The following is a 24,390-nucleotide window of genomic DNA, read 5'->3' as shown; positions in this document are numbered from 1 at the left end:
CTGTTCTTCATGTGGATTTTATATTTGGAAGAGCAGCTCAGGCCTATCTCTGCTGATACTGAAATTTAAATGTCTGTAAATTATTTTTAAGAAAGCAGATAGCTACTGACCCTGTGTAATGTTTTTCTTTTAAAGGAGTGTTTTTTTGTCTGAAATGACATCTTCTCGTTCTGTAATGGAATAATCAGGACTCATTTTAGACATATAGCTCCCTTAGGTGGATTTGGTTCTTGTCGTATCATTGTTTTCTTTTTTTTAAAAAAAATAGTTATTGTTATTGGATGCTTTCAGTATTGTACGGCTAGGATTCTGTGCCCTTCCATTTTTACACTCACCTGGATCTGCTCCTACAAAATATTAGTCCTTTTTTTTCTTCCTGTCCTTGATTTTTCTCCAATGAAATTTCTGCACAGCAGAATCTTTCTCCAGATCAGAAAGGGAATGGTAAACTCCTTCTAGTTGTCTAGCTACTGCAAACTCCGTGCTGTGTTTCCAGGACCAAAGAAATCGTTGGCGATCTGACCATGTTTGATACTAGAACAAGACAAGCTCCACCTCTAAGGTGCGGTAGCTCTGCAGGTGAGGACTTAGAACAGGTTTAAATCCAGACCATTTCTGTAGTCGATGTACATTTGAAAACACACTTGTTATTTCGTAAGTGTTGCAAGACTGCACACATAGCCATCTTGATTTCCGTATTGTGCTAATCACAACCATCTTGCAGAGGAGAAATAATGAGCAGGCTAACATTTGAAACAAAACAGGCCCTCCCCAAAGCAAACCTTCCAATGGCAAGTTCAGAGTATCAAAGTGGTCCCCAGCCTTGGGCCTTCAGATGTTCTTGGACTTCAACTCCCAGAAATCCTGGCCAGCAGAGGTGGTGGAGAAGCCTTCTGGGAGTTGTAGTCCAAGAACATCTGGAGGCCCAGGGTTGTGGACCACTGAATTAAGGGATCATGACATGTTCTAGGGACTTTCTTATTAAGGATGCACAGTACACGACAGAAGCACCCATTAGGGGCACTGGATAGAATATGTTGATGGACTGGACAGTCTGTCTCAAAAGGCTGTTGAACATACTGATTCGTATGTCACCAGCAGCCCCATCCCTCCTCAATAGATATATGAACGTCCTGTAAAAGCCGTCTAAATACAGATGCAGCCTAGCATCAAATTGCTGTGTGGATGATGCATTGGGATTTAAATTACACAGATCTGGATACAGGAGGTCAGTTTATTAGGGTTGCCAAATCAAAGTGCCAGCTGTTGAAACTGATTGCTCAATGTTCTTCTGCAAGGGAGAGCTGGAATGAACACTGTTTATCTCAATCAAGCTGTTCACAGAGAGAGAAAGAGAGAGAAAATGTCTTTAGAAGTATTTGTTTTGCTCATTCTGAGCAGAATGGGTTTGATATTCAGCCTAAGCAGCTTGTAAATCAGAGAGAGGCCAGAAAAGGCTGTGAGAGGTCCAGTTTGTGAGGCCGGAGCGGGGTGGGTGGAGGAATGTGGCCATATGCACGCCAGCAGGCTGGGCGTCTCTATCGGTCCAGGAATCGGGTAGGCTAATGAGAGAGTAGAGGGAAGTGCCATGGTTGATTCTCACAGTCCATTTGGCACCAGTTGATATGGAAGAACCAGGGACGCCTCGAATTGATGTTGCTCAGATTGTCGCTTGCCACGTTCCTTGCCATTGTCCCAACACTATGCGAGAACCATGTACCCATCAGCTGGCTGGCTTGGGATGCCTCGGTCACCCCAGCAATCAGGTTGACTCATATTAGTTACACGATGCCTGAAATTCTTTTGCACAGTTATGCAAAAGAGTGTCTTTTAGATGGGAATTCATATAATCTAAGAAATTGCTGTAGACGCTATCTGTTACAACTCAGTATTCAGCAGATACAGTATATGACTTCTTAACTTATGCCGTTCTGCATCAAAAATTCACACTGTTTGCATCATTGCACGGCAGGATTTCAACCACTGTAGTCTTGAAACATTCCCGATGCTGTTCTTTTAGAAATTATTGTTTAGACTACAGCAAAGAGTACCGTAGCAACTTTTGGATGTTTCTGCTGCCACAGATTAGTATGACTCTCCCTTTTTTGGGCTACGACCCTCAGCAAACCCCCGGAACTAGCCAGGCAAAGACTAGTGTTCCCCCTGCTTCAACAAAGAAAACCATCTTCACAGCTACGTGCTCCCCCTCCAGGTACATTCAGACCATTTTAAACTTTCTCTTAATCTGTTCCAGCCATCCTGTTTATGGGAACAAAATCAGAAGACTCTGCTGAAGTATTTCAGTTGCCAAGAAGACTTTCTGCCTGTGTACTGTTGACACATTAGCTAGATTTGGGACTTCAGAGCAATTCTTGGCCTTCGATAAGCTTAGATAATCTTAGAACTGGGGAGTTGGAAGGGACCCTATAGTATCATTGACTCCAGCCCCCGTCAAGGAGGTTTGGTGGGAAATTGAACGCCCAACGTCTGGCTCCACGGCCAGTGACCTAAACCACTAAGTGACTCCAGGGTTTTATCTGGTCTGGTCTGCTCTCAGCTGCACCAGTCCTCCTCCCTCTGCTGCTTGGCCATGGCCATCCGCCCAGCCTCATACATAGACTAGCTTTCAGGCTCTAGAGGTCTTATCTCTGAAATGCTTCTTTGTTCTTCGTTGACTTTGATATCTGAAAGTGGTTGTTGGCCTTTTAGAGCGCAGTCTCTGAAGATGTAACCGACTGATTAGTTGCCTTATTAAAAAAGGATTTGATGTCTGTTCATTTCTTCTTTTGTGCCTACATATTTGGACCTTCATGCATCTTAGCACTTTCATTGTATTGCCTCATATTTTGGCATTCTCTTTGCAGCTCCCAACAGACTTTATTTGTTGGCTCGTTCTGTCTGCAAGCCCCATCTTCTAATAGATTTGTACCATATGTTCAGTTAAGCCACTTCGTTTGCATTTGCACAGCTGCTAGCTTGCGTGTTGGCTGACTCTAATGGGCCTTTTCCCTCCCATTCATGCAGTCCAGCTTTTTTCTCTTCACTTGTACAGGAGGTGGTGGTAGGATCCAGTCAGCTGCCTGACCCATTCGCTAGTCCCCTTTGAAAAGCTTCATCGGTTAATGTTTTCGTTAAAAGAATTGCAAGCAAAATAAATGAGGCACCCATTGGAAAAAGAAAGGAAGCCTCATATTCATTCACAGATTACCAGTGTTATGTAAATCAATGAACATTGATTATTATAACAATGCTCAACATCACTTCAGTTTAACCCAGCTAGTTGGCAGAGTAGCAAAGCAGGATATTGAAGGGGGGGGGGGAGAGGAAAGAAGATGCTTGTGGCTTGATAGGATGATCAATGTTGACACCATCCTGGCCCCACCACTAAGCTCCTTGAATCAGTGGCAGTTACTGTAGGATTTTAATCTATTTTCTAATCATCAAAAGGAAATAATAGTTCTGCCAAGTACAGTGATTACTGTCATCTTTGCTCAGGCTTAGGGGAAAGAAATCCCTTCCCATTTTAGGGTGAGACACATGGGGAAATAAGCGTTACTGGTTCAGACCAAAAGTTTAGCTAACCTAGTAATGTGTAGTTGCCAGTGGCCAGCCAGATCCTCGTGGCAAGCCAACAAATGGAAGACATTGAGGTTGGCCATACTCAAGTGTTCCTGTCCTGTGTCTGTTATTCAGAGGTTGACTGGCACTAAACAGGGAATTCGCTTTTAAGCTATGACAGCTAAAAGGTGGAGAGCTCATTCAGATGTACACAGATGTTCGAAGGAACAGGAGACCAAACTCGAAGCTGGCAAGTTCAGTTATCAGGTTTACATGGGATGGAGTGAGGAATCTGGATAGGCCAGTGTGTTCTTAGAGCACCACCAGAACCACTTCTGAGTACTTCATGCCTTGAAAACTCTGGAAGAAGGGGGTGACCACAAATTTGAATCGAGTTTGCAGTACATGATAACTATTCATTTTCTCAACCCCAAAAGCTTTTCCAACTTGAATGTATCGGTTATTGGCCAAAATAAAGCTTTAGCTTGCTAATGTAGGCCCATTGAATCAGGAGAACTTGATTAGGTGTTGATTCTGCAAATCTCCACTGGTTCAATGCATGTACTCTAGTTATGACTTGCAACTCTTTTCACACGGGAGAGGCTGTGATCCCCAAGGAAGTCAAGCTCACTCTGCAGGGGTGATGACTGAAGGCAAGCAGTCTGTGTACCATGTAATGTACAGTGGTGCCTTGCTTTACGATTGCCCCGCAATTGCGATCGCAAAATGATGGTCTGAATAGGCTTTTTTCGCTTTGCGATGACCAGTTCCCTGCTTCGGGAACTGATGCTTCGCAAAACGACGATTTTCCAACAGCCGATTGGTGGTTTCAAAATGGCCACCGGGTAAATAAAATGGCTCCCCGCTGTTTTCTGGGACGGATTCTTTGCAAGACAGCCACCGAAAATTGCCACCCTATGGAGGATCTTCGCTGGACGCTGAGTTTCCAGCCCATTGGAACGCATTGAAGGGGTTTCAATGCGTTTAAATGGGCTTTTTATTTTCGCACTACAACGTTTTCATTCTACAGTGATTTTGCGGCAACGAATTAACGTAATGTGAGGCACCACTGTATCCTGAGAGAATTTCCCCACTGTATCTGGCAGGATTGCCAAAGAGACCACGTTCAGTAGTTGCTGTCATCAAGCCTCCTAAGGCACCAATCCATGAGTACCCCTGTTCCTCTTCAGAATATCCTACCCCAGTAGCGGTTGAACTCTTGTCTCCTCTCCTCATTGGTACTTGTGACAATTCGGTCTTAAATTTCATTCCCCAATCTAGGCAAAGAGCATCCCCTTGCCCATGTGGACATGTCAAGGTAGCCGCCTCATTCTCCTCAGTGTCAACCATAGATGTAGGATCAGTTTTGTTCTTGAGTCACAAAATGCTTCCCTTTCTCTTCCTTCAGTTTGGTGTTAAGACTTCCCCAGCCCTGGTGTATATTGGTGAGGAGGGACAGTAGCAAAATGTGAGCGCCAGTGTAGGAAATAAATCCCACCTCAGATGTGAAGCTGACAGGGTGAACGTTGGCCAGTCACTTCCCCTCAGCCTGATCTCTCTCAGAGGGTTGTTCTGAAGGTAAAAGGGGACAGTATCTCATATACTCCACCAGGAGCTCCCTGGAAGAAAGTTGAAATAGAATATGAAACCTTACATTTTAAAAGTAAGTTGTATTACTAATAAAGAATAATTATAACATATTCGCGAAGGCTTTCATGCCTGGGATCTAATGGTTGTTGTGGGTGTTTCGGGCTCTTTGGCTCTCCTCTGAAGATGCTGGCCACAGAGTCTGGCAAAACGTTAGGAAGAACAACCTTCAGAACACAGCAAAAGAGCCCGAAAAACCCACAACAACCAATAATTATAACCTTTGAACAGCAGATTTGGAAGGGACCCTCGGGTTCATCATCTTAAGGAAGCTCAGGGGGGAATTGAACTCCCAACCTCTGGCTCTACAGCCGAAGATCTAAACCACTGAGCTATCCAGCGGTACTCATTACTTATTAAATAGTTTATTGTGTTAATAATGTTGTGCTTTATTGTTTACCCAATAGGCCACAAAAATGCAGAGAACTCTGGTGGCCAACTCAGATGGCACCCATTGGAAGTTCTTATAAAAATACAGAGAAGAGGACAAAACAAAATAATACTTCCCTTGGCATCTATGGTGGATAAGAAACTGTCATAAAGCTTAGAACAGACTGTTTAAAAATGTTCCTAAAATGGCTAAAAAATGTCGTTTACAACTATCTTTATGAAAGTAACTATGGGTTCCTTATTGTAAGTAATGTGTTAACCTGTTATACCTAAAGTAACTTGTAATTCCTGATTATACCTAAAAGTAGCAAGTTGCAGATAACTGTTACATGTGACTAGTTACTCCAAGTTCGGCAGTGAGGCGTAAAATGTATTGAATGAGCCATAGTAATAATAATAACAGCAACAAAACAGAATACTTCCTTAGCCCATTGAGTGGTATAGATGTATCAGATGGGCGGGATATAAATCAAATAAATAAAATAAATAAATAAAATAAAATAATTGATGGTGTCCAGTAATGTACTAGAGAAGAAAGCTTCACAATCATCCTTTTACGTTATTTTTGATGTTTTGGTCTCTAGGTAATGATTCTGACGTTGACCTTGACAGGAGGGAAGACGAGCGAGAAAAAGCGCCAAAGAGGCAGCGTCTCCAGAGGACGGAGAAGAGCTTTTCTGCGAAAGAAGCAGACCAGGTCGCCGGAGCTAAGAACCCTATTATAAGCGTCTTTTTGACAGCCCATGAAGCTATTCCAGGTGACTGTTCACTTGTGGGAACAGAGAATGCTTTTATTTTCAAAAAGTCGTTAAGAGTAACCAGAACAGCTCCCCAAAAACATGGGCCCTAATGCGGAGAAGGGGGCGACAGAGGATGAGATGGCTGGACAGTGTCATCGAAGCTACCAACATGAATTTGACCCAACTCCGGGAGGCAGTGGAAGATAGGAGGGCCTGGCATGCTCTGGTCCATGGGGTCACGAAGAGTCGGACACGACTAAATGCCTAACCAGCCACAAAGTGGACTTGTCCTCGCCTCTCCTAAAGATTTTACTTGCACTTAACTCAGATCTTGCAAAGGCTTAATGTGCATGTAGAGTTGAGGATAGGCATGTCTAAACCTTTGCCTTATATTCCTGCAACTGAGAATCAGAGAACTAGACTTTGAACTTAGGATCTTGTTTCATTTTTTTTCCTGATCTGGGGGAAGGGAGGGAGGAAGAGTGTCAAATGCTGTTGCTTCTAAGCACCAAATTCCAAAATCCCAAACACTATATTTTGAATTTGTTTGAGGTGTCGTGAAGGGCTGACCTGGAAAACACAGAGAGAATTTTCCCATTGATTTTTCTCGCCTTCGTAGCCTTAACATTGCAGGCAACAAAGATATCTCTTTATCTCTCCAGTCATCCAGTTAATTCTCATTAGGCCCCTTGTCTTAAGAGCCTAGCATAAATTTTTGCAGGACCTTCCTTTCCCAAATAACAATATATTGGTCTTGTAATGCAGTTGTGCCTTAGTGCGGTGTCATAAAAAGCTTGTGGCTTGGCTGGCTAGTAGAGTCAGTCGTCCAGAATAGTATATTCCCACATTTACTCTGGCTTTTTGATTTCATTAGGCAATCCATTCACCAAAGGACAAGTCAGCACTTCGAGTCAATCATTAGCATGGCAGCTGAATTCTAATTGCCGAAATGGAAGTCCACTTGTAAGAGTGATCTCTAGTTCCCCAAACAATGCATAAATAGGAATCTTTGTATACAAGGCTACGACCTCATTCCAGTCCTGAAGAAGACACAGTCTTAAGACTTTAGCCCTGAACATTTGTAGAGGGCATAAACGAGAAGGGGTAAAGACCATTCTGGTCACAGTGGCCTGCTCTGGTTCCTTGACCCATTCTTAAGTCCTCCTAGATTGGTGTTTCCCAATATGTGTTGTTGTTGTTGTTTGGTCCTTCAGTCGTGTTGGACTCTTCGTGACCTCACAGACCACAGCATGACAGGCCCTCCTGTCTTCCACTGCCTCCCGGAGTTGGGTCAAAGTCATGTTGGTTGCTTCGGTGACACTGTCCAGCCATCTCGTCCTCTGTCGTCCCCTTCTCCTCTTGTTTTAACCCTTTCCTAACATCAGATTGGGTTGGGGTACCACCAACGGCCTGGGGGAGGTCGGGCACCAACCTGTAGGCTCTCAGTGGAGCACAAATCAAGTCAAAAGGCTAGTGTATATGTACTGATTATAATTAGTGATTATTTGTTGTTGTTGTTTAGTCATTAAGTCATGTCCGACTCTTCATGACCCCATGGACCAGAGCATGCCAGGCTCTCCTGTCTTCCACTGCCTCCCGGAGTTGGGTCAAATTCATGTTGGTCACTTCGATGACCCTGTCCAACCATCTCATCCTCTGTCGTCCCCTGCTCATGTTAAATAATTTCTTCCTTGACCTTTCAGAGCTGAATATTAAAGTTAGCATGTTTATGTATGCATGAGAAACAGATCCTTTGAAGGAGAAAGAAGCCTCTACTTTCTGAGAAGGGGTGACTTTACCCCATTAAAATTCCTTTTTATGCAGACTTGGCGGGGAGGCGCACAGGTTACTTGGCGAATATAAAAGGGAGTCACTACTTGAAAAAGGTTGGGAACCGCTGTTCTATACATCTGACCCATCTCTTGCCCCTGCCATTCTCTTATCAATGAGTGCTGGTGTGATGTTAGATGTCCCATCTCATTGGAAACTGGGAAGGAAAGTATCCTTATTAAAGCCCTGAAATGTATGTAAAGAGTGAGTGGCTACGTGTCACTATTTATGTCCTTTACTTACCAACCTCTTGGATGTATCTAGATTCTATGCTTTTCCAAAGCTGCTCCCACACCCTCGACTTCTCTTTTCATAGCCCCCATAATGATCATGTCTGAATAACTTCATTTCCCCAGAGAATGGTTCCAGGACTGGGACATGTGTCATGGTGATAATAAACATTTTACATGTATACGAAGCTGCACAATGAATAATAGATTGGGGGAAGGTGTAATGGCCCACATACAAGTAGGGAGACAGCATTCACAATTATTTGTCGAATGCAAGCTTTATCTGTTTATCTGCCAGGTGTTCTTCCTTTCTCATCATGCCTTCTTAATTATTTGTCCTTCATTTCCATTTGCTTTATTTCAGTGGTTTCAACAAAAGCAATCCAGCGTGGCCTTTCTAGATGAGCCCTTACTACTATAAACTGAAATGTGGTGCAGGAGTAATGTAATCTGACGAGAGTTCAGGAAAATACGATTTTACACTCCGATAAAGCAAAGCGGTTGCTAATAAGGAAAGGTGCATTGTGGATTTGAGGCTGAGCTGCACCCTGGGGCAGTCAGTCAGTGAAGTGTAGTAAAATGTTAGTCTAGGACTCAGGAGAACTGGGTTCAAACCCATATTTGGCCATGAAATTCGCTGGATGTCCTACCACCACTCCCTCTCTTCCAGCTGACCTACCACACAGTTATTTTTAGGACAAAGTGGGAAGCACAGAATCATGTATCATGTTTTAAGCATTTTGGTGGAAAGGTGGGGTGTAAATTAGAGACGGGGGTATTCGTATTCGTATACGAATACCCCACACAGGTGGTGTTAACGAGGGTCCAGTCCCATGGGGCTGGATGGTCCACTCATTGATCCACTGCAGATGCGGACTGTGCGTTTCTACCAATGATCCACGGTGCGCGATCTGCTTGCTGCTCCTGACAAGCCTCGCTGCAAGGTTGAAGAGTGGTGAGCAGATCATGCGCCGCAGAGCCATTGGTAGAATCATGCAGTCCACATCCGCGGTGGATCGGTGAGTGGACCGTCTGGCCCCATGGGACTGGACCCTCGTTAACACCACCTGTGCGGAGATATCGGTATATGAATATAAATACGAATACCCCCATCTCTAGTGTAAATGTATAAGATAAAGAACTACTATCATAGAATTATAGAATAATGGAGTTGGAAGGGGCCTATAAAGCCATTAACTCCAGCCGCCTGCTCCGTGCAAGAATCCAAGAATCCAGATCAAAGCGTGGATATTATCCTGGCTAATGCATGTTGCTCCATGCATATAATATTGTGAGTTGAGAGACTTGCAAGGGAAAAATCAGTGAGTGGGAGGGAGGCTGTTGTCTGCAATTGTCTCTCATTTCCAAATCCTACAGGAGGTGGCTTCAGTTGGTAGTTTCAAAGTTATATTTTTGCTTATTGAGGATGGTTCTGCCATTTCTCTCCTGCAAATGTCCTGTCTGGTACATATGACAAATACCAAGTTAGATGCCCAGATTTCCAATTAAAAATTGATTTTTTTCTGCTACTAAGGCTAAATCTAGAGTAACTTTGATCCCACATCTAGCACATTTTATTCCAAGGAAGAATGTGTAAAAAGGCCTTTTGCTTCTTTTGTATGTACTACTGGTTTGAGGTCTCTACAGCTCATAATAAATTTTAGTTCCAAAGTTTCCCTTCCCTTCCCTTCCCTTCCCTTCCCTTCTTCCTTCCTTCCTTCCTTCCTTCCTTCCTTCCTTCCTTCCTTCCTTCGTTAAATATACATGATAATTGACAACAGAGCATCAGTCACATATACATGTTGTTGAACGATTAGTCAATAACTAGTAGGGCTGTAGTTACTGTTGTGTAGAATTACATCATGTTGCTCATCTTAATAAATGATATGCTTTTAATTTGCTTGCAGGAGCTACAAAAATAATTCCAGTGGAGGCTGAGTCTCCAGAAACCGAGCAAGCAGCCAATCCAGAGACAACCTCTTCGGATGCCTCCCGGCGAAGAGGGTATCAGGAATATGCAATTCAACAGATTCCTTATGAGCAGCCAATGAAATCAAGCCGGTAACTTGCATTTTTTAAACAAAGTTCTGCTACATTCTGTGTGGCAACATTACACCTCCTGAAATGTCAAAGAGTAGTCCACCATGACTAGATAGGCGGGATATAAATTAAATAAATAATAATAATAATAAAGAGAACCATACAGCTGAAAGCTACATTTCGAGGAAGATTATTTGGAGAGTAACTATCCAGGAGGGAAAAATTATTTTCAGGAGAATCATTTTAGCAGTTTGTTTCAATACGCAGCACAAATGTTCTTTCAGGAGACCCTGGGCATTTTGATTTATGCTATGTATATAATATGAACCACTGGGATTTCTTCTTTTCCTATAAGAAACTAGGCAATGGAGCCACCTAGGAAGGCTGGCTCCTGAAATATGATAATCCCCATCATCTGTTTTCTAGACTCATTATATTAGTGCTGAGAATTTTCATAACATTTTTGTTTTATGCTAGTAGGGTAGTTGAGATTCCATTTTATGCATGGACATGTATCTATAAAGCGAGCCTCGTGGTGCAACATTTAAACTGCTGTACTGCAGCCACACTCTCCTCGTGACCTGGGATTCAATCCCAGGTAGCCGGCTCAAGGGTCACTCAGCCTTCCATCCTTCCAAGGTTGGTAAAATGAGTACCCGGCTTGCTGGGGCAGGGGGCGCCATGTGTAGCCTGCATATGAACATGTAAACCACCCAGAGAATGCTTCAAGCACTACAGTGGTGCCTCGCTTGACGAGGTAATCTGTTCCAGCAAAATCGCTGTAGAGCGAAATCCTCGTCAAGTGAAATAAAAAATCCCATTGAAACGCATTGAAAACCATTCAATGCATTCGAATACCTGCTCGTCCAGCGAAGAACCTCCATAGGGCGGCCATTTCGGGTGCCTGTGCAGCGAAAAATTCCTCCTAAAAACAGTGGGGAACCATTTTGAGCAGCCGGCGGCCATTTTGAAAACCCAACGATCAGCTGTTTTGATCGTGGTAATGCAAAGAATCAGTTCCCGAAGCAGGGAACCAATCACCAGGAAGCGAAAAAAGCCCATTAAAACATTGTCGTGAAGCGGATTCGTCATCAAGCGGGGTAATCATTAAGCAGGGCACAACTGTATAGGGCAGTATATATGCAGCATGCTTTGCTTTTTTGTGTGTGTGTGTGGTAAATCTCCTACAGCTAAACAGTTGCTAAGCAATACTAAAATATATCTTGACCTATGCCTTCTCCCTCAGAACTGAGGAAAGCAAACGTCAAGGGATTACGTCAACCTGAGGAGGGTCTGTCTCCCTCCTCTCCCCCCCCCCATTTCCTGCTGATAGGAAATGTAGGCACAGCGAGCATCCGCTCAGCCTTTATCAGCCTGATATTGCCGTTTAGCTTCTGTTTGCCTGCTTCTCTCTTAGGGCATTAGGTCATTTGCATTCTCCTTGTGCTTCTCCGTAGGTTAGGCGCAACTCAGTTGAAGATTTTCACCTGCGAATATTGCAACAAGGTGTTCAAATTCAAGCACTCCCTTCAGGCCCACCTACGGATCCACACCAACGAGAAGCCGTACAAGTGCTCCTTCTGCAGCTACGCCAGCGCCATCAAGGCCAACCTGAACGTTCACCTGCGCAAGCACACAGGGGAGAAGTTTGCGTGTGACTGCTGCCCGTTCACGTGCCTGAGCAAAGGCCACCTCAAGGTCCACGTGGAGCGCGTCCACAAGAAGATCAAGCAGCACTGCCGCTTCTGCAAGAAGAAGTACTCCGACGTCAAGAACCTGATCAGGCATATCAAGGAAGCCCACGACTTGCTCGACAAGAAAGTGAAGGACGTCTTTGACGAGCTGTGCTTGATGACTCGAGAAGGCAAGAGGCAGCTCTTGTACGACTGTCATACCTGCGAGCGCAGGTTCAAAAACGAACTGGACCGTGACAGGCACATGCTTGTCCACGGGGACGAGAGGCCCTTTGCTTGCGAGCTGTGCGGCCACGGAGCCACGAAGTACCAAGCCCTGGAGCTTCACGTCCGAAAGCATCCTTTTGTGTACGTCTGTAGCGAATGCTCCAAGAAATTTGTCAGCTCCATCCGGCTCCGGGCGCACATCAAAGAAGAGCATGGGGACTTGGCAGAGACGTCTGTCTTCGACAGTTCGATCAACCAGAGCTTTTGCCTCCTGGAACCGGGAGGGGACATCCAGCAAGAAGCCCTCGGAGAGGAGACATCACCAATGGCCACAGAACTCTCGCTCCTAAGTTCCAAAGAGCTTTGCGTAGCAAAGACACCGGGAGGCCCAGAGGAACTGAATGCCGTGGAGGGAAGTCAGTCCGATAACCCTGGTGGCAAGCCAGAAGCTTCCGCTTCACATTTAGATCTTGAAAGCCCTCCCGCTGAAGATGCAACGGATCCTTCGTGCCAGTCATCAGTGGAATTAACGTCCTTGGATGCATGCCCGCTTAGCGCTTCGGATGACTTCCTCCAAAAGGAGGGAAGTGCTCCTTCTGGTTCAGATGAGGAAAGGCCTCTTCTTGAAACGGAAGCTGAAGCCACCAGTGACCTATCGGGGAAGGAGCAATGTGAAGAAGACATTCAGCTGTCGGGCGATGGGAGCTCCGAGGTGAAGTTGCATTGCCAGGTTCCGCAGTGTGCTCCCGATCTCGAAGAAATGGGTGAAACCATCCATCTTAATGATCCAGAAGCTAATGAGTCAATGCCTGGGAAGGCAGGCTCCTCCCTCCCTCCGCTTCCTCCAGAAACTGAGGAAGTGCTCGGCGAGACTTCTGATTCTTGCCCACAGCCTACAGATAACCTGACTGGAGCGGCAGCCTTTATGCAGATTTTGGACCGCTTGCAAAAACGGCAAATGAACACTGCCCTTTGCGAAAAGATCAGGAAGGTCTATGGAGATTTGGAGTGTGAATATTGCGGTGAGGAGCATGCAAAGTTTGGAGGGTGGGGTCGGGCGAATGCAGGAGAGCAGCCTTGGTACTGCTTGGGACGTGCAACCCAGCAGAAAGGTTTGCTTTATTCTCTTCCATGCCTAGGAAAGAGAAAAAGAAAATGCAAGTTTTGTTTCCTTATTAGTAAGCATTAATCATTTTTACTGTGTCAGCTTTAAATGGAAACAAAAAAAAAGACAAACCATACTAAAATTACTAAAAACATCACCCAATGACCAGTGGATAAAAATCAATGTTTTTTTTAAAAAAAATCTGATTTATTTAAACCACATTTTAAATAAAGAAATATTTTTTAAAAAATTTTTGAATAATCAAAAATAATCAGATTATTTTTTAAAATTAATTTAGGGTTGATTTTTAGCCTTTTGTTTCTGTTCATGGGGTTTTCTTAGCAAAGATATTGGAGTGGCTTGCCAGTTCCTGTTCCAGGTGATTTTGAAGCTGAGGCTCCAATACTTTGGCCATCTCATGAGAAGAGAAGACTCCCGGAGTTGGGTCAAATTCATGTTGGTCGCTTCGATGGCACTGTCCAACCCTCTCGTCCTCTGTCATCCCCTTCTCTTCTTGCCCTCACACTTTGCCAACATCGGGGTCTTTTCCAGGGATTCCCTGGGGGGCGGTTTCTCAAAGCTGTAGTCCAATGGCCACACTTTCTCAAACTCTCTCTGCTTACCACGATCAGGATCCTAGTCATGTCGCTTCAGACATTCGGTTCACAAGCTGAAGTACTTTCCACTCACCTTGTTTTGTATCTACGCTGTTTTTTTTCCAGGCAAGCTATTTTGGTACCAGGTCCATTACGACATGCATGTCCGTACGCATACACGAGAACACCTCTACTATTGCTCTCAGTGCAGCTACTCCTCCATCACCAAAAATTGTCTGAAGCGGCATGTCGTCCAGAAGCATAGCAACATTTTGTTGAAATGTCCCACCGAAGACTGTGATTATTCGACTCCAGATAAATACAAACTCCAGGCTCATCTGAAAGTGCACACAGAGCTGGTAAGTGTGAGTTGTAGCCAATATTTCTGGTTAAAGTTGCTATGTTCTGTACAGAGTAAGTCACAAACCATGACATCATTCTGCTGTTTCGCGCAATGCGACATCTAAGTTGGTTGTGTACAGCTCTCTTGCTATCTGCTTTCTAAAATTCTCCAGGTTTTTACTGGTACCGTGTATTTGTTAAGAGAAGCCTATCGTAGTGTCTGTAACTTTCTTTTAGCCCTAGAAAACTCTGAATTTGGGGTGAATAATTGTAGGTTACCAGTAGAATTATAAAGGGAGTAGCAGTGTCTCCTTACTAGGATCCCATCTTGGCTATGAAGAGGGTGATTATAAAAGCAAAAGGTATCAGTTGATTTTGGGTAACTTGATTTCTGCTACACAGGTTAAAGAGACTAAGATGTATCTAAAGGAAGGATGGAGAATGTGGAAGTTCCCCTGGTCTTGCCACCCCCTCCACCAGCAGATTTACAGCAGTGACATCCACATTTGTAAAAGTTTGGGCAGCTAAAAAGCTGTTCTGGAGAAATGTCTTGTTTTCAAGTTCTTCCAGTTTTAACAGCAGCAAAAAAGCTCTGATGAAGCCAGTTTGAGGCTCTTCTGGTGGACCCTAAAAGTGTTCTCTATACACTTCCATCTTTAACCATGCTTGGATTAGGGGCGTTGGGCCCCCATGTTGATCAAAATCTATCTATAACTCTTCGTTGTTGTTGTTTAGTTGTTAAGTCATGTCCACCTCTTCGTGACCCCATGGACCAGAGCACGCCAGGCCCTCCTGTTTTCCACTGCCTCCCGAAGTTGGGTCAAATTCCATAACTCTACATACCCCAAAAAACATAACTACAAAGCATAAATAGTTGATTCTCTTTCACACACACATACAAACACCTTTAGGCAGAAGAGTTCTCTCTATAAAGGTTCTCTTCTGTAGTGTTGACAGTTCTTTCCATACAGGACTGTGTGTCATAAGCCTTAAAAGTCTTTATGACCCCTTCATCTAGAGGCTGAATTATAGATGTTGTGTTTGGGGTAAGTAGGCCACTTTGATGTCTTCACTGTTTGGATTCATGGGGTTCTGGGTTGTCAGGGGCACAGTATTTACTGAATATTTATTTGTTCAATGGTTGTTTGTTGGTATATTTATTGAAAAAAATCCATGTATAACCAAAACCAAGCTATTCAAACCTATGCAATTCAAGTGGAAAATGTACTCTTCCCCCCTTATCTGTTTACAGCCTTTATTACTGTGTTTCTTTTAAAAGCAAGAGTCAGACACGATACATCTAATGTTCTTAAATCTCTTTGATGCTGACGGGAGCTGGACTATTGGCCAATACCTCCAACAGTTAGAATTTCTGTATGAAAAAAAGAAAAAATGGTGAAGTTTACCTCCTACTCAGACTAACTACTGTGGTTTCAGAAGCTACAGGATAGATTTTGAGAAAGCAGTAGAAAGCTCAAAGAAAAAGGAAAGAATCCTTTTATAAATGCATGTTGTGATGCCTTGTGTTTATTGGAGTCATTTCATTCGACTTACGAGAAGATTTTTTTTTCAGTTAAATTTGTTTTTCAGATAACATTTGAGCTTGGTATCAGGTCATGTTCCTAGTTTTTATTTTCACCATGTGTTTTCTCACCAGGTGCTGGTTCTCAGTGTGTTTGTTTCTGTCAGATAGTTTGGTTCTTGTTGTTGTTTAGTTGTTAAGTCGTGACTGACTCTTCGTGACCCCATGGAGCAGAGCACACCAGGCCCTCCTGTCTTCCACTGCCTCCCGGAGTTGGGTCAAACTCATGTTGGTCGCTTCAATGACCTTGTCCAGCCATCTCATCCTCTGTCGTCCCCTTCTCCTCTTCCTTTCACACTTTCCCAACATCAGGGTCTTTTCAAGGCAGTCTTCTCTTCTCATGAGATGGCCAAAGTATTGGAGCCTCAGCTTCAGGATCTGCCCTTCCAGTGAGCACTCAGGGTTGATTTCCTTTAGAATTGATAGGTTTGTTCTCTTTGCAGTCCTGGGGACTCTCAAGAGTTTCCTCCAGCACCACAATTCAAAAGCATCAATTCTTCGGCAGTCAGCCTTCTCTGTGGTCCAGCTCTCACTTCCATCCACCAGTACTGGAAAAACCATAGCTTTGACTATGTGGATCTTTGTTGGCAAGGTGATGTTTCTGATTTTTAAGATGCTGTCTAGGTTTCCCATCGCTTTCCTCCCCAGAAGCAGGCATCTTTTAATTTCGTGGCTGCTGTCACCATCTACAGTGATCATAGAGCCCAAGAAAGTAAAAATCTGTCACTGCCTCTGTATTTTCCCTTTCTATTTTCCAGGAGGTGATGGGACCAGTGGCCATGATCTTAGTTTTTTTTTTGATGTTGAGTCAGATAGTTACCTACAGCTTTATATATAAGTTTAAACCTAGCCCAATGGCTGAAGATAGCAGGGAGGTTTTCTACATCTGTCCTGGGGATAAAAGAAAGACAGCCACCAAACCTCTGTTTCAGGGAGTAAAGGCTACTAAACATAGCTATTTCCTAGACAAATGCGTTGTAACAGATTTTCCTGGTAGGCAAACACCATCCATTGGTTTTTTTCTCTGCTCATAAGAAGGTGATGTTACCCAGGATCTCCCGCCAGGATGCCAGTTTTTGGTCAATCTCAGCAGCCAAGCTTTGCTTTCTCATTTATGGGGTGGGGTGGAGGGGTCGTGGAACCATAGGACTAACACAGAATTCCTTTACATTCCTCTGCAATGGTGGCGATTCATTTTATTAAAATCAATGCAATACATTCACAACCTATCCAAGGTTTTTGATTTCTCTAGAACTTTTCACATTAATAATCATTGAGGAGGAAGGAAAGAGCATTAAAGTAAAAATAAAATAAAATAGGTGTAGTGCTTAAAACCACACAAGCCTTCCATTCAATTCAGACTTAAGATGGAAATTAGGGTCTCATTGAGAAGCTCATTCATATTTTTTTTTTAAATGAAATCACTGGACCTAGAGCAGTGATGGTGAGGCCGAGTGCCCAAACTTGAACACAAAGCCAACTTATTTATTTGAAAGTGCCAACACTGTGATTTAACCTGAATACTGAGGTTTTAGTTTAGAAAAAAAACAACTGGTCTGCACCTCAAGGGTTAAATGCTTGGGTTTTTTTTCCCCCTAGGGGTATTATTAACAGAGAAATACTCATTGGTCCTCCATTCCCCCCGTCGGGCTAGACTCGTAATGGCTGCCATTGCACCCCTCCGCTGGACCACTGCACCAGCAGAGGGGAGTACCGAAATTGGCGGATGGGTATGTATTTTTGATGGCAATTTATGACTCATACGCCCACGGAGAGGGCTGTGTGCGCCAGCTGTGGGACGCGTGCCATAGGTTCACCATTGCTGTGTGTCTTCCATCCTCAAATATACTTGAGGCTGCATTCTTCTGGACTGGGGTGAGGGTCAATGACATCCCTTTTCCATGGCTTCCCTATCGTAAAAGTTGGATAGCTCGGTGGTTTAAGTCTCTGGCTGTAGAGCCAGTGGTCGGGAGTTTGATTCCCCATCCTGCCTCCTTGGAAGGGGCTGGACTCAACAATCCCTACTGTTGCTTCCAGCTCTGCAGTTCTGTGATGTTGATGATGATGATGATGATGATGATGATGATGATGATGATGATGAAAGTTTGACATGTGTTGGGAGAACTGTTTCTTTTCTGAATGATGTGGACACTTTCACGTCATCATCCCCCCCCCTTTACATTCTGGAATGGTGCAGCCCAGTAATACGCACAGCACATCCTTCTCCTGATTTGAGTGTGTTCGACCCTAAGAACCCACTTTTGAAATCCACATTTCTTTGCTACGAAGGTTTACGCGGGAAGGTATGGAGGAAATAACCCATGTTTCTTCTGTTGTGGGAAGAATCTAAAAGTGCTTCTCACAGAGAAGGAAAATGGTGGTGGTTGTTGTTGTTGTTGTTGTTGTTGTTGTTGTTGTTGTTGTTGTTGTTCAACCGGTGGCTAGTCTGAGTGGAAGATCTGTTACGCCAGCAGCCTAGATTCTGTTTCTTCTCTGTTTCTCCGGTCACAAGAGCAGCCTCCATGCAGAAAGAGGTTCAGTGCCCTTGTTAGCATTTCCTGTTCCGAGAACGAGGAACCGTGCAGAACACTACAGACCTCGACCTGTTTTGGCTTCCCGTTTTCGAGGGCTCTCTCTGGCTTTTCAGCCTTGAGCTTCCCTAATGGAAGCAGGGAAGCAGAAAGACAGAAGTAGACCTAATGAACTGCCACTTTGAGAAATACCACACTTTGCAGAACCAGGTGGCATGTGTCGACAGCAGTGTGTATGGAATTTTATTCGCAACATTTGCAGCGCTGAGTGCCTCCTCCTATTCCTCTGAAGATGCCGGCCACAGAGGCTGGCGTAACGTCAGGAAGAACAACCTTCAGAACATGGCCAAGGAGCCCGAAAAAACCCACAACAACCATCAGGCTTTCCTTCGTCGGACTGTTCAGGAACCAGGGTTAACAGGAGAAAGAAAACATAAAATAAATGTGACAAGAAAGGGGGAGAGAGGCTTGAGACGACAGCAGAAGAATATGCAGTTTTGGTGGAGTATATTGACACTCCGGGAGATCTGATTAGTGACTAGTCTCTACATTTGTCTGAATGACTCGGTATTGGTGCTCCTTGTGCCAGTTCAGTGTGCTCTGAAAAATTGTTATGTGATCTCCCCCCCTTGTAAAGCAGGTGCACAGTAGACAAAAGATTTCGGGCTCAGATTTAGCAGAGAAATGCTGCACTTGGTCTGCTAAAGCAATACACCTACGTATTGCCTGAATTATTCTATTAGGCACATGGAAGTTCCTGTCTTCCATAGAGACAGGGTTCATTTCTCATTTTTCCACTGCAGAATTTGTGCACTGGATTTTAATTTTTTTTTCACCCTGTCATAATTTTTGACAGGCTTCTGTGTCCTTTTTTTTTTAAAGTGCACGGATGTTTATCATGTTCAAATATGTGCATTTCTGCATGCCGTTTTGCCAACAGAGACATTGTTCAGGGGAGGTTTTATTCTGCAGCAAAATAAAATACTTAAAAATGAGTGCCTTTTCTCCCAATATATGTATTTTTCTGCATACTGTTTGAAATCTACACATTTTACTTATTCTGTGAAGAGGATAAACTGCATTCCAAGGTTCAGAAATGTACTATTTTTTTGACAGAGGTGATGTTTTAGTTCTGAGACAATCTGTGATTTAGTCTTATTGGAGTGTTGGGATAGGATCCTGAGTCAATTTTGGTCACACACCAAATCTGTGAGATTTTTTGACAAAGAGAGTGATTTTTGAGGCTGTTTCTGAATTATTGGAGTCAGCATCTATGCTGATGTGCAACCAGCCCCATTTTTATTCTAGAATAACACTTCCATGAAGTTGCAACGCTCCGAGACTTTCACTAAAGTACACATAGCCATCTGAACTCATCTGTTTCAAGACTCTTGGCATGCCATTATTTCCTAGCCTCAGTTTCCCAATTGTACCTCTTTGAATGGCAAAGAAAAACAAGAAAGATTGTTAAGGACTATTCAGTGTGCAGGGTTTAGGCACGTTCTGAATCCCTTGCCTGTCACTGTCGCCGCAAAAGTGCCATTGTAGAATATTTGACCTTTCCTTATCTCCTTCTGAAGTCTTCAAAGACATTTCTAAAGGCAGAAGTTCTGTTAAGCACGGGATAAAATAGCCCTCTGTTTGCCAAGGGAGGATGCAGATATAGAGAATGTGATGAGCTTTTTTTTCTCATAAAGCGATCTTTTATGAATCCTTGAGAGACGTTCTTCATCCTAATGATGAGTCCCTCATCTGCGATGGAAGATTTTCCTCAGGACTATCTACATGTTGCCCAGATAAGTTCGAGAATGCAAAGTCTCCAACTGAAAAAAAAAAAATCAGAAGGGCCACTAGAGCAATTAACCCTGAAATAATTACTCAGGAACACATTCTTTGGGCAGCAGAGAAAGAATGCTTTGCAAAAAAATGGCGCATGATGGAAGCTGCCACATGGACAACCCTTGAAGACAATGGCTTTGGCAAGACTTTGTGAAGGTCTCACAGGTCTCCTCTGAGGAACCAATCTGTTAAGAAAGACAACATGAATGTCCATCTACAGTATGAAGAGCGTAATTCCCTTTGAAGATAGTGGTCTGTGGAACTGGTAAGGGTGACTTTCAACTTGCCATCTTTGATGCCTTACTGTTGAACATGTGACTTTGGAGAAATTGTTGGGTATGGGTTTTTATTACATGGCTTCAAGTCTCTATGGTGTCTGAGATCCAGAAACTTATTTGTATAGTCTACCAGCCACCCCTGGGTGCAGTCATCAGGGGAAAAATGTGCATTTATGAAGAGAGCCGTATAACAATCTTCACTTCTCAAGTGCATTCCCTTTGCTACTGTGCCTGTTTGCCTGCCTCACCACCCCTTGTCTGTTTGTCCCCCAGTTCATCCTTTTTTCCCCCGTATTCACGTTTCAAACAGCTCCGAATTGTCACTTGTGAAGATGCCTTTTTTCAAAAGACGTTACTGCTGAAAAATAACGGATATATATTTTTTCTTTGAAGGTTGTGTGCATTGTATGTTGTTTTGATCAGGAAATACCTGTAATCCTCTTGTATTTGGGGAAATGTGAGGAAAATTCTAGCCTGCCATTCAAGAATTGCATATTTGGAGACACTTTGAAGATGGTTGTCAATCCATCAAGATTCTCCGTTTGATCTTGTTAAAGCTCATTGTTGGAAGCGCTTTCTCTCTCTCTCGAATGCATGCAGCTTGCCAAGGGAAGCTATGTAGAGATAACCATGCTATTCCAACTAGCCAGCATACCAGAGTCCTCAGAGATAGCAGATAGCATCTCCTGCTTTCCTTTGTGCAAGGTACGTTCTCTTGCCTTCTCCTAGTTTCTTCGCAGGACCTGTATGTTTTTATCCCTCGTCTCTCTTGGCATTTTGCTTTTTCATCCAGCGAGTGTTGGCATTTGCAGAAGCGTAGCATTGCATCTTTCCCAGCCTTTAGAGTTCCCAGGAGTCCCAGCTGAACTCTGTCCATATGTTGAAGATTGAGTTAGAATCTCAAAACTCATCAGCTTCACTCTGGATTTGTAATGCACATGAGGTTTTGTTCATTTATTTATTGGTTTCTGAACGATCTGGCTTCGTTATGAAGATAACCTATGGCACTTAGAATCCCTTCCCTTATAGCTTCTCTTTATTCTCGAAGAAAAGAGCAGAATGTAGAGATCGAGAACTGAATTCCTCTTTGACATTTGCTGAAAGACAATGGATCCAGTGTAACAATGTGTAACAATTCCTGGACTGCAAAGAGAACAAACCTATCCATTTTGAAGGACATCAACCCTGAGTGCTCACTGGAAGGACAGATCCTGAATCTGAGGCTCCAATACTTGGGCCATCTCATGAGAAGAGAAGAATCCTTGGAAAAGACCCTGATGTTGGGAAAGAGTGAGGGCAAGAGGAGAAGGCGACGACAGAGGATGAGATGGTTGGACAGGGTCACCGAAGCGACCAACATGAATTTGACCCAACTCTGGGAGGCAGTGGAAGACAGAAGGGCCTGGCGTGCTCTGGTCCATGGGGTCATGAAGAGTCGGACACGACTTAACAACTAAACAACAACATGTATGTATGCATGTAACATATTTTACCCTGCCTTTTTCCTTAAAAAGAACCCAAGGCAGTTTACCTCATTACAAGACAATATTTAAAGTTAAAAGTACTAAGTACAGAAATAGTAAAAAGGATCAAACAAATATACACACACACACACAAAATGGTGAAAGAAAAGCAGCACCAAAAACACATTGAAAGCAGTAAAGCACAACCATCTATTTAAAAATGCCACTCAGGTCATTCAGGGAATCTTGGCCAAACAGAAAGGTCTTTGCCTGCTTGCAGAAGGGCCACCAAGATGGGGCCAGGCTGGCTTCCTGTGGGAGGGAGTTCCAGAGTCTGGGAGCAGCGACAGAGAAGGCCGTCTCCTGTGGTCCCCACCAAGCGAACCTGTTAAGGTGGTGGGATCGAGAGAAAGGCCTCTTATGAGGATATTCACACCTGGGCAGGCTTGTAAAGAGAGATCCAGTCCTTGAGATACCTTGCCCTCCAGCTGTTTCAGGCTTTATAGGTTAGAGCCAGCACTTTGAATTCTGCCCGGAAACGGGCTGACAGTCAGTGGAGCTGTTGTGGCGGGGGTGTGTGTGTGTGATCCCCGTGTCCAACCCCAGTTCACAGTCTGGTTGCTGTGTTTTGTCCCTGCTGAAGTTTCCTGACACTTTCCAGAGGCAGCCCCTGTGCTCAGTTGTAGTTAAAACTGCCTGGAAATAGGTCTCGTTGTATCCATTAAACATATAAGTAAAGCCAGAGAAAGAAAGAAAAATGAAATCTGAAAATGTCATCAGGAATATTGCAAAAATATTTTGGCTCCTCGGCAAGCCTTCCATTATTTCCAGTCTAAACAGAGCTGTTTCAAGCTGCTTTGCTGAAATCTTTGAAGACCTGCTTGGAGTTGAGAGCTGCAGGTCCTGTAGCCCTTTCCTTGATGTCTAATTTCTTGATGGAATGACCTCAAAGCAGAGCCTCTTCAGAGGGTCTTGTTCTGGAACATGGGTCTTTCTGATAATGCCAGGAGCAGAGAAAGGTGTAGTTGGCCAGGTATGACTGGACTGCTGTTCTCAGCAGGTTTAGCTATTGTAGCCACGGATGATGTTGGTGGTTCAACAGCCCCTGGAGAGCCAGCGTTTCCCATCTCTGCATTTAGAGCCATGCGGTCTTGCAAGAACTCCCACAGTAGGGATCTACACTTCCTGCAACAATCCACCCCCCTCCAAGAAGTCACAGGGAGATCCATTTGCAGCCTGAAGTCAGCCCTCTTAAAAAAACACAGGCTGGAATTCAAATAAGTGAACTCTATTCTCCCACTTCGTTCCCATTTGTTGCCTTCATAGGATCCAAGCCTATATGGAATTGCGTTGTAGGATATTTCTGCTTCTGCCTTGAAGGGGTAGGTCATCAAAGCTGCAAATCGTTCCGAGATTCGTAGTGTAGCAATGAAGTTTGATTTTTGTGAGTCTTGTCATGATAACCGCTCTTTGCTTTTCATAACACCAGCTGAAATTCTCATCTGGGCCTTCCAGTGGTCACCTTGTTGGGAGCTGTGTATTATTTATTTATTTATTTATTGGACTTTATATACCGCCCCATAGCGCTACAAGCACTCTCCGGGCGGTTTACAATTTTAATTATACAGGCTACACATTGCCCCCCCAGCAAGCTGGGTACTCATTTTACCGACCTCGGAAGGATGGAAGGCTGAGTCAACCTTGAGCCGGCTACCTGGGATTTGAACCCCAGGTCGTGAGCACAGTTTTAGCTGCAATACAGCGTTTTAACCACTGCGCCACGAGGCTCTTATTAGTCAGCATGCAGGGGGTTTAGTAATCAGCTCAGTGAGCTGATGATATAACCTTTTCTTATTTCTTTAAAGGACAAAAGGAGCTATTCCTGCCCTGTGTGTAAGAAATCATTTTCTGAAGACCGACTTATAAAGTCACACATAAAGACAAACCATCCAGGTAAGATAAGCCCCACTGATGGTTTTTAATCCGGTCTATTAATGATAGCCTGGCCTGCTTTACTAATAGACTGTAAGTGCTTTAGATTTCCTACTTATCATTTTGTTTTTCTTTGTGAAGGGAATAGAAAGTCTTGAATGACAGGCTTGTTTATCGGGCCAGTTCCCATGGTATTAATATTATGATGACATATAGAGACCAGGAAAAGCAAAGCTTTTCCCAAGATTTAAAGATGAAGTGTTTGGAACTGAGGATGAATCTTTTGAGTGAGGGTAGCAAGTACCGTATTTTTTCCCTGTATAAGACCCCCCCCCACTTTTCTAATCCAAAATTAAGAAATCTAAGTGGGGCTTAGCAAGGGTGGG

The 24,390-nt window shown here is 43.8% G+C and overlaps 1 protein-coding gene across 1 annotated transcript in view; it reads left to right on the top strand.

The window, feature by feature from the left end:
- The window catches only part of ZFAT (zinc finger and AT-hook domain containing), a 117,109-nt gene that overhangs the window by 36,317 nt on the left and 56,402 nt on the right, over nt 1–24,390 (top strand). The window contains exons 4-8 of the mRNA XM_078391661.1: nt 6,180–6,353; nt 10,303–10,456; nt 11,893–13,358; nt 14,164–14,396; nt 23,938–24,025. Of these exons, the coding sequence (XP_078247787.1) occupies nt 6,180–6,353; nt 10,303–10,456; nt 11,893–13,358; nt 14,164–14,396; nt 23,938–24,025 (2,115 nt within the window). The remainder of the gene's footprint in view (nt 1–6,179; nt 6,354–10,302; nt 10,457–11,892; nt 13,359–14,163; nt 14,397–23,937; nt 24,026–24,390) is intronic.

This window comes from Pogona vitticeps, chromosome 4, assembly GCF_051106095.1.
Source record: "Pogona vitticeps strain Pit_001003342236 chromosome 4, PviZW2.1, whole genome shotgun sequence".
NCBI lineage: Eukaryota > Metazoa > Chordata > Lepidosauria > Squamata > Agamidae > Pogona > Pogona vitticeps.
This window is presented reverse-complemented; position numbering and strand designations above follow the sequence as displayed.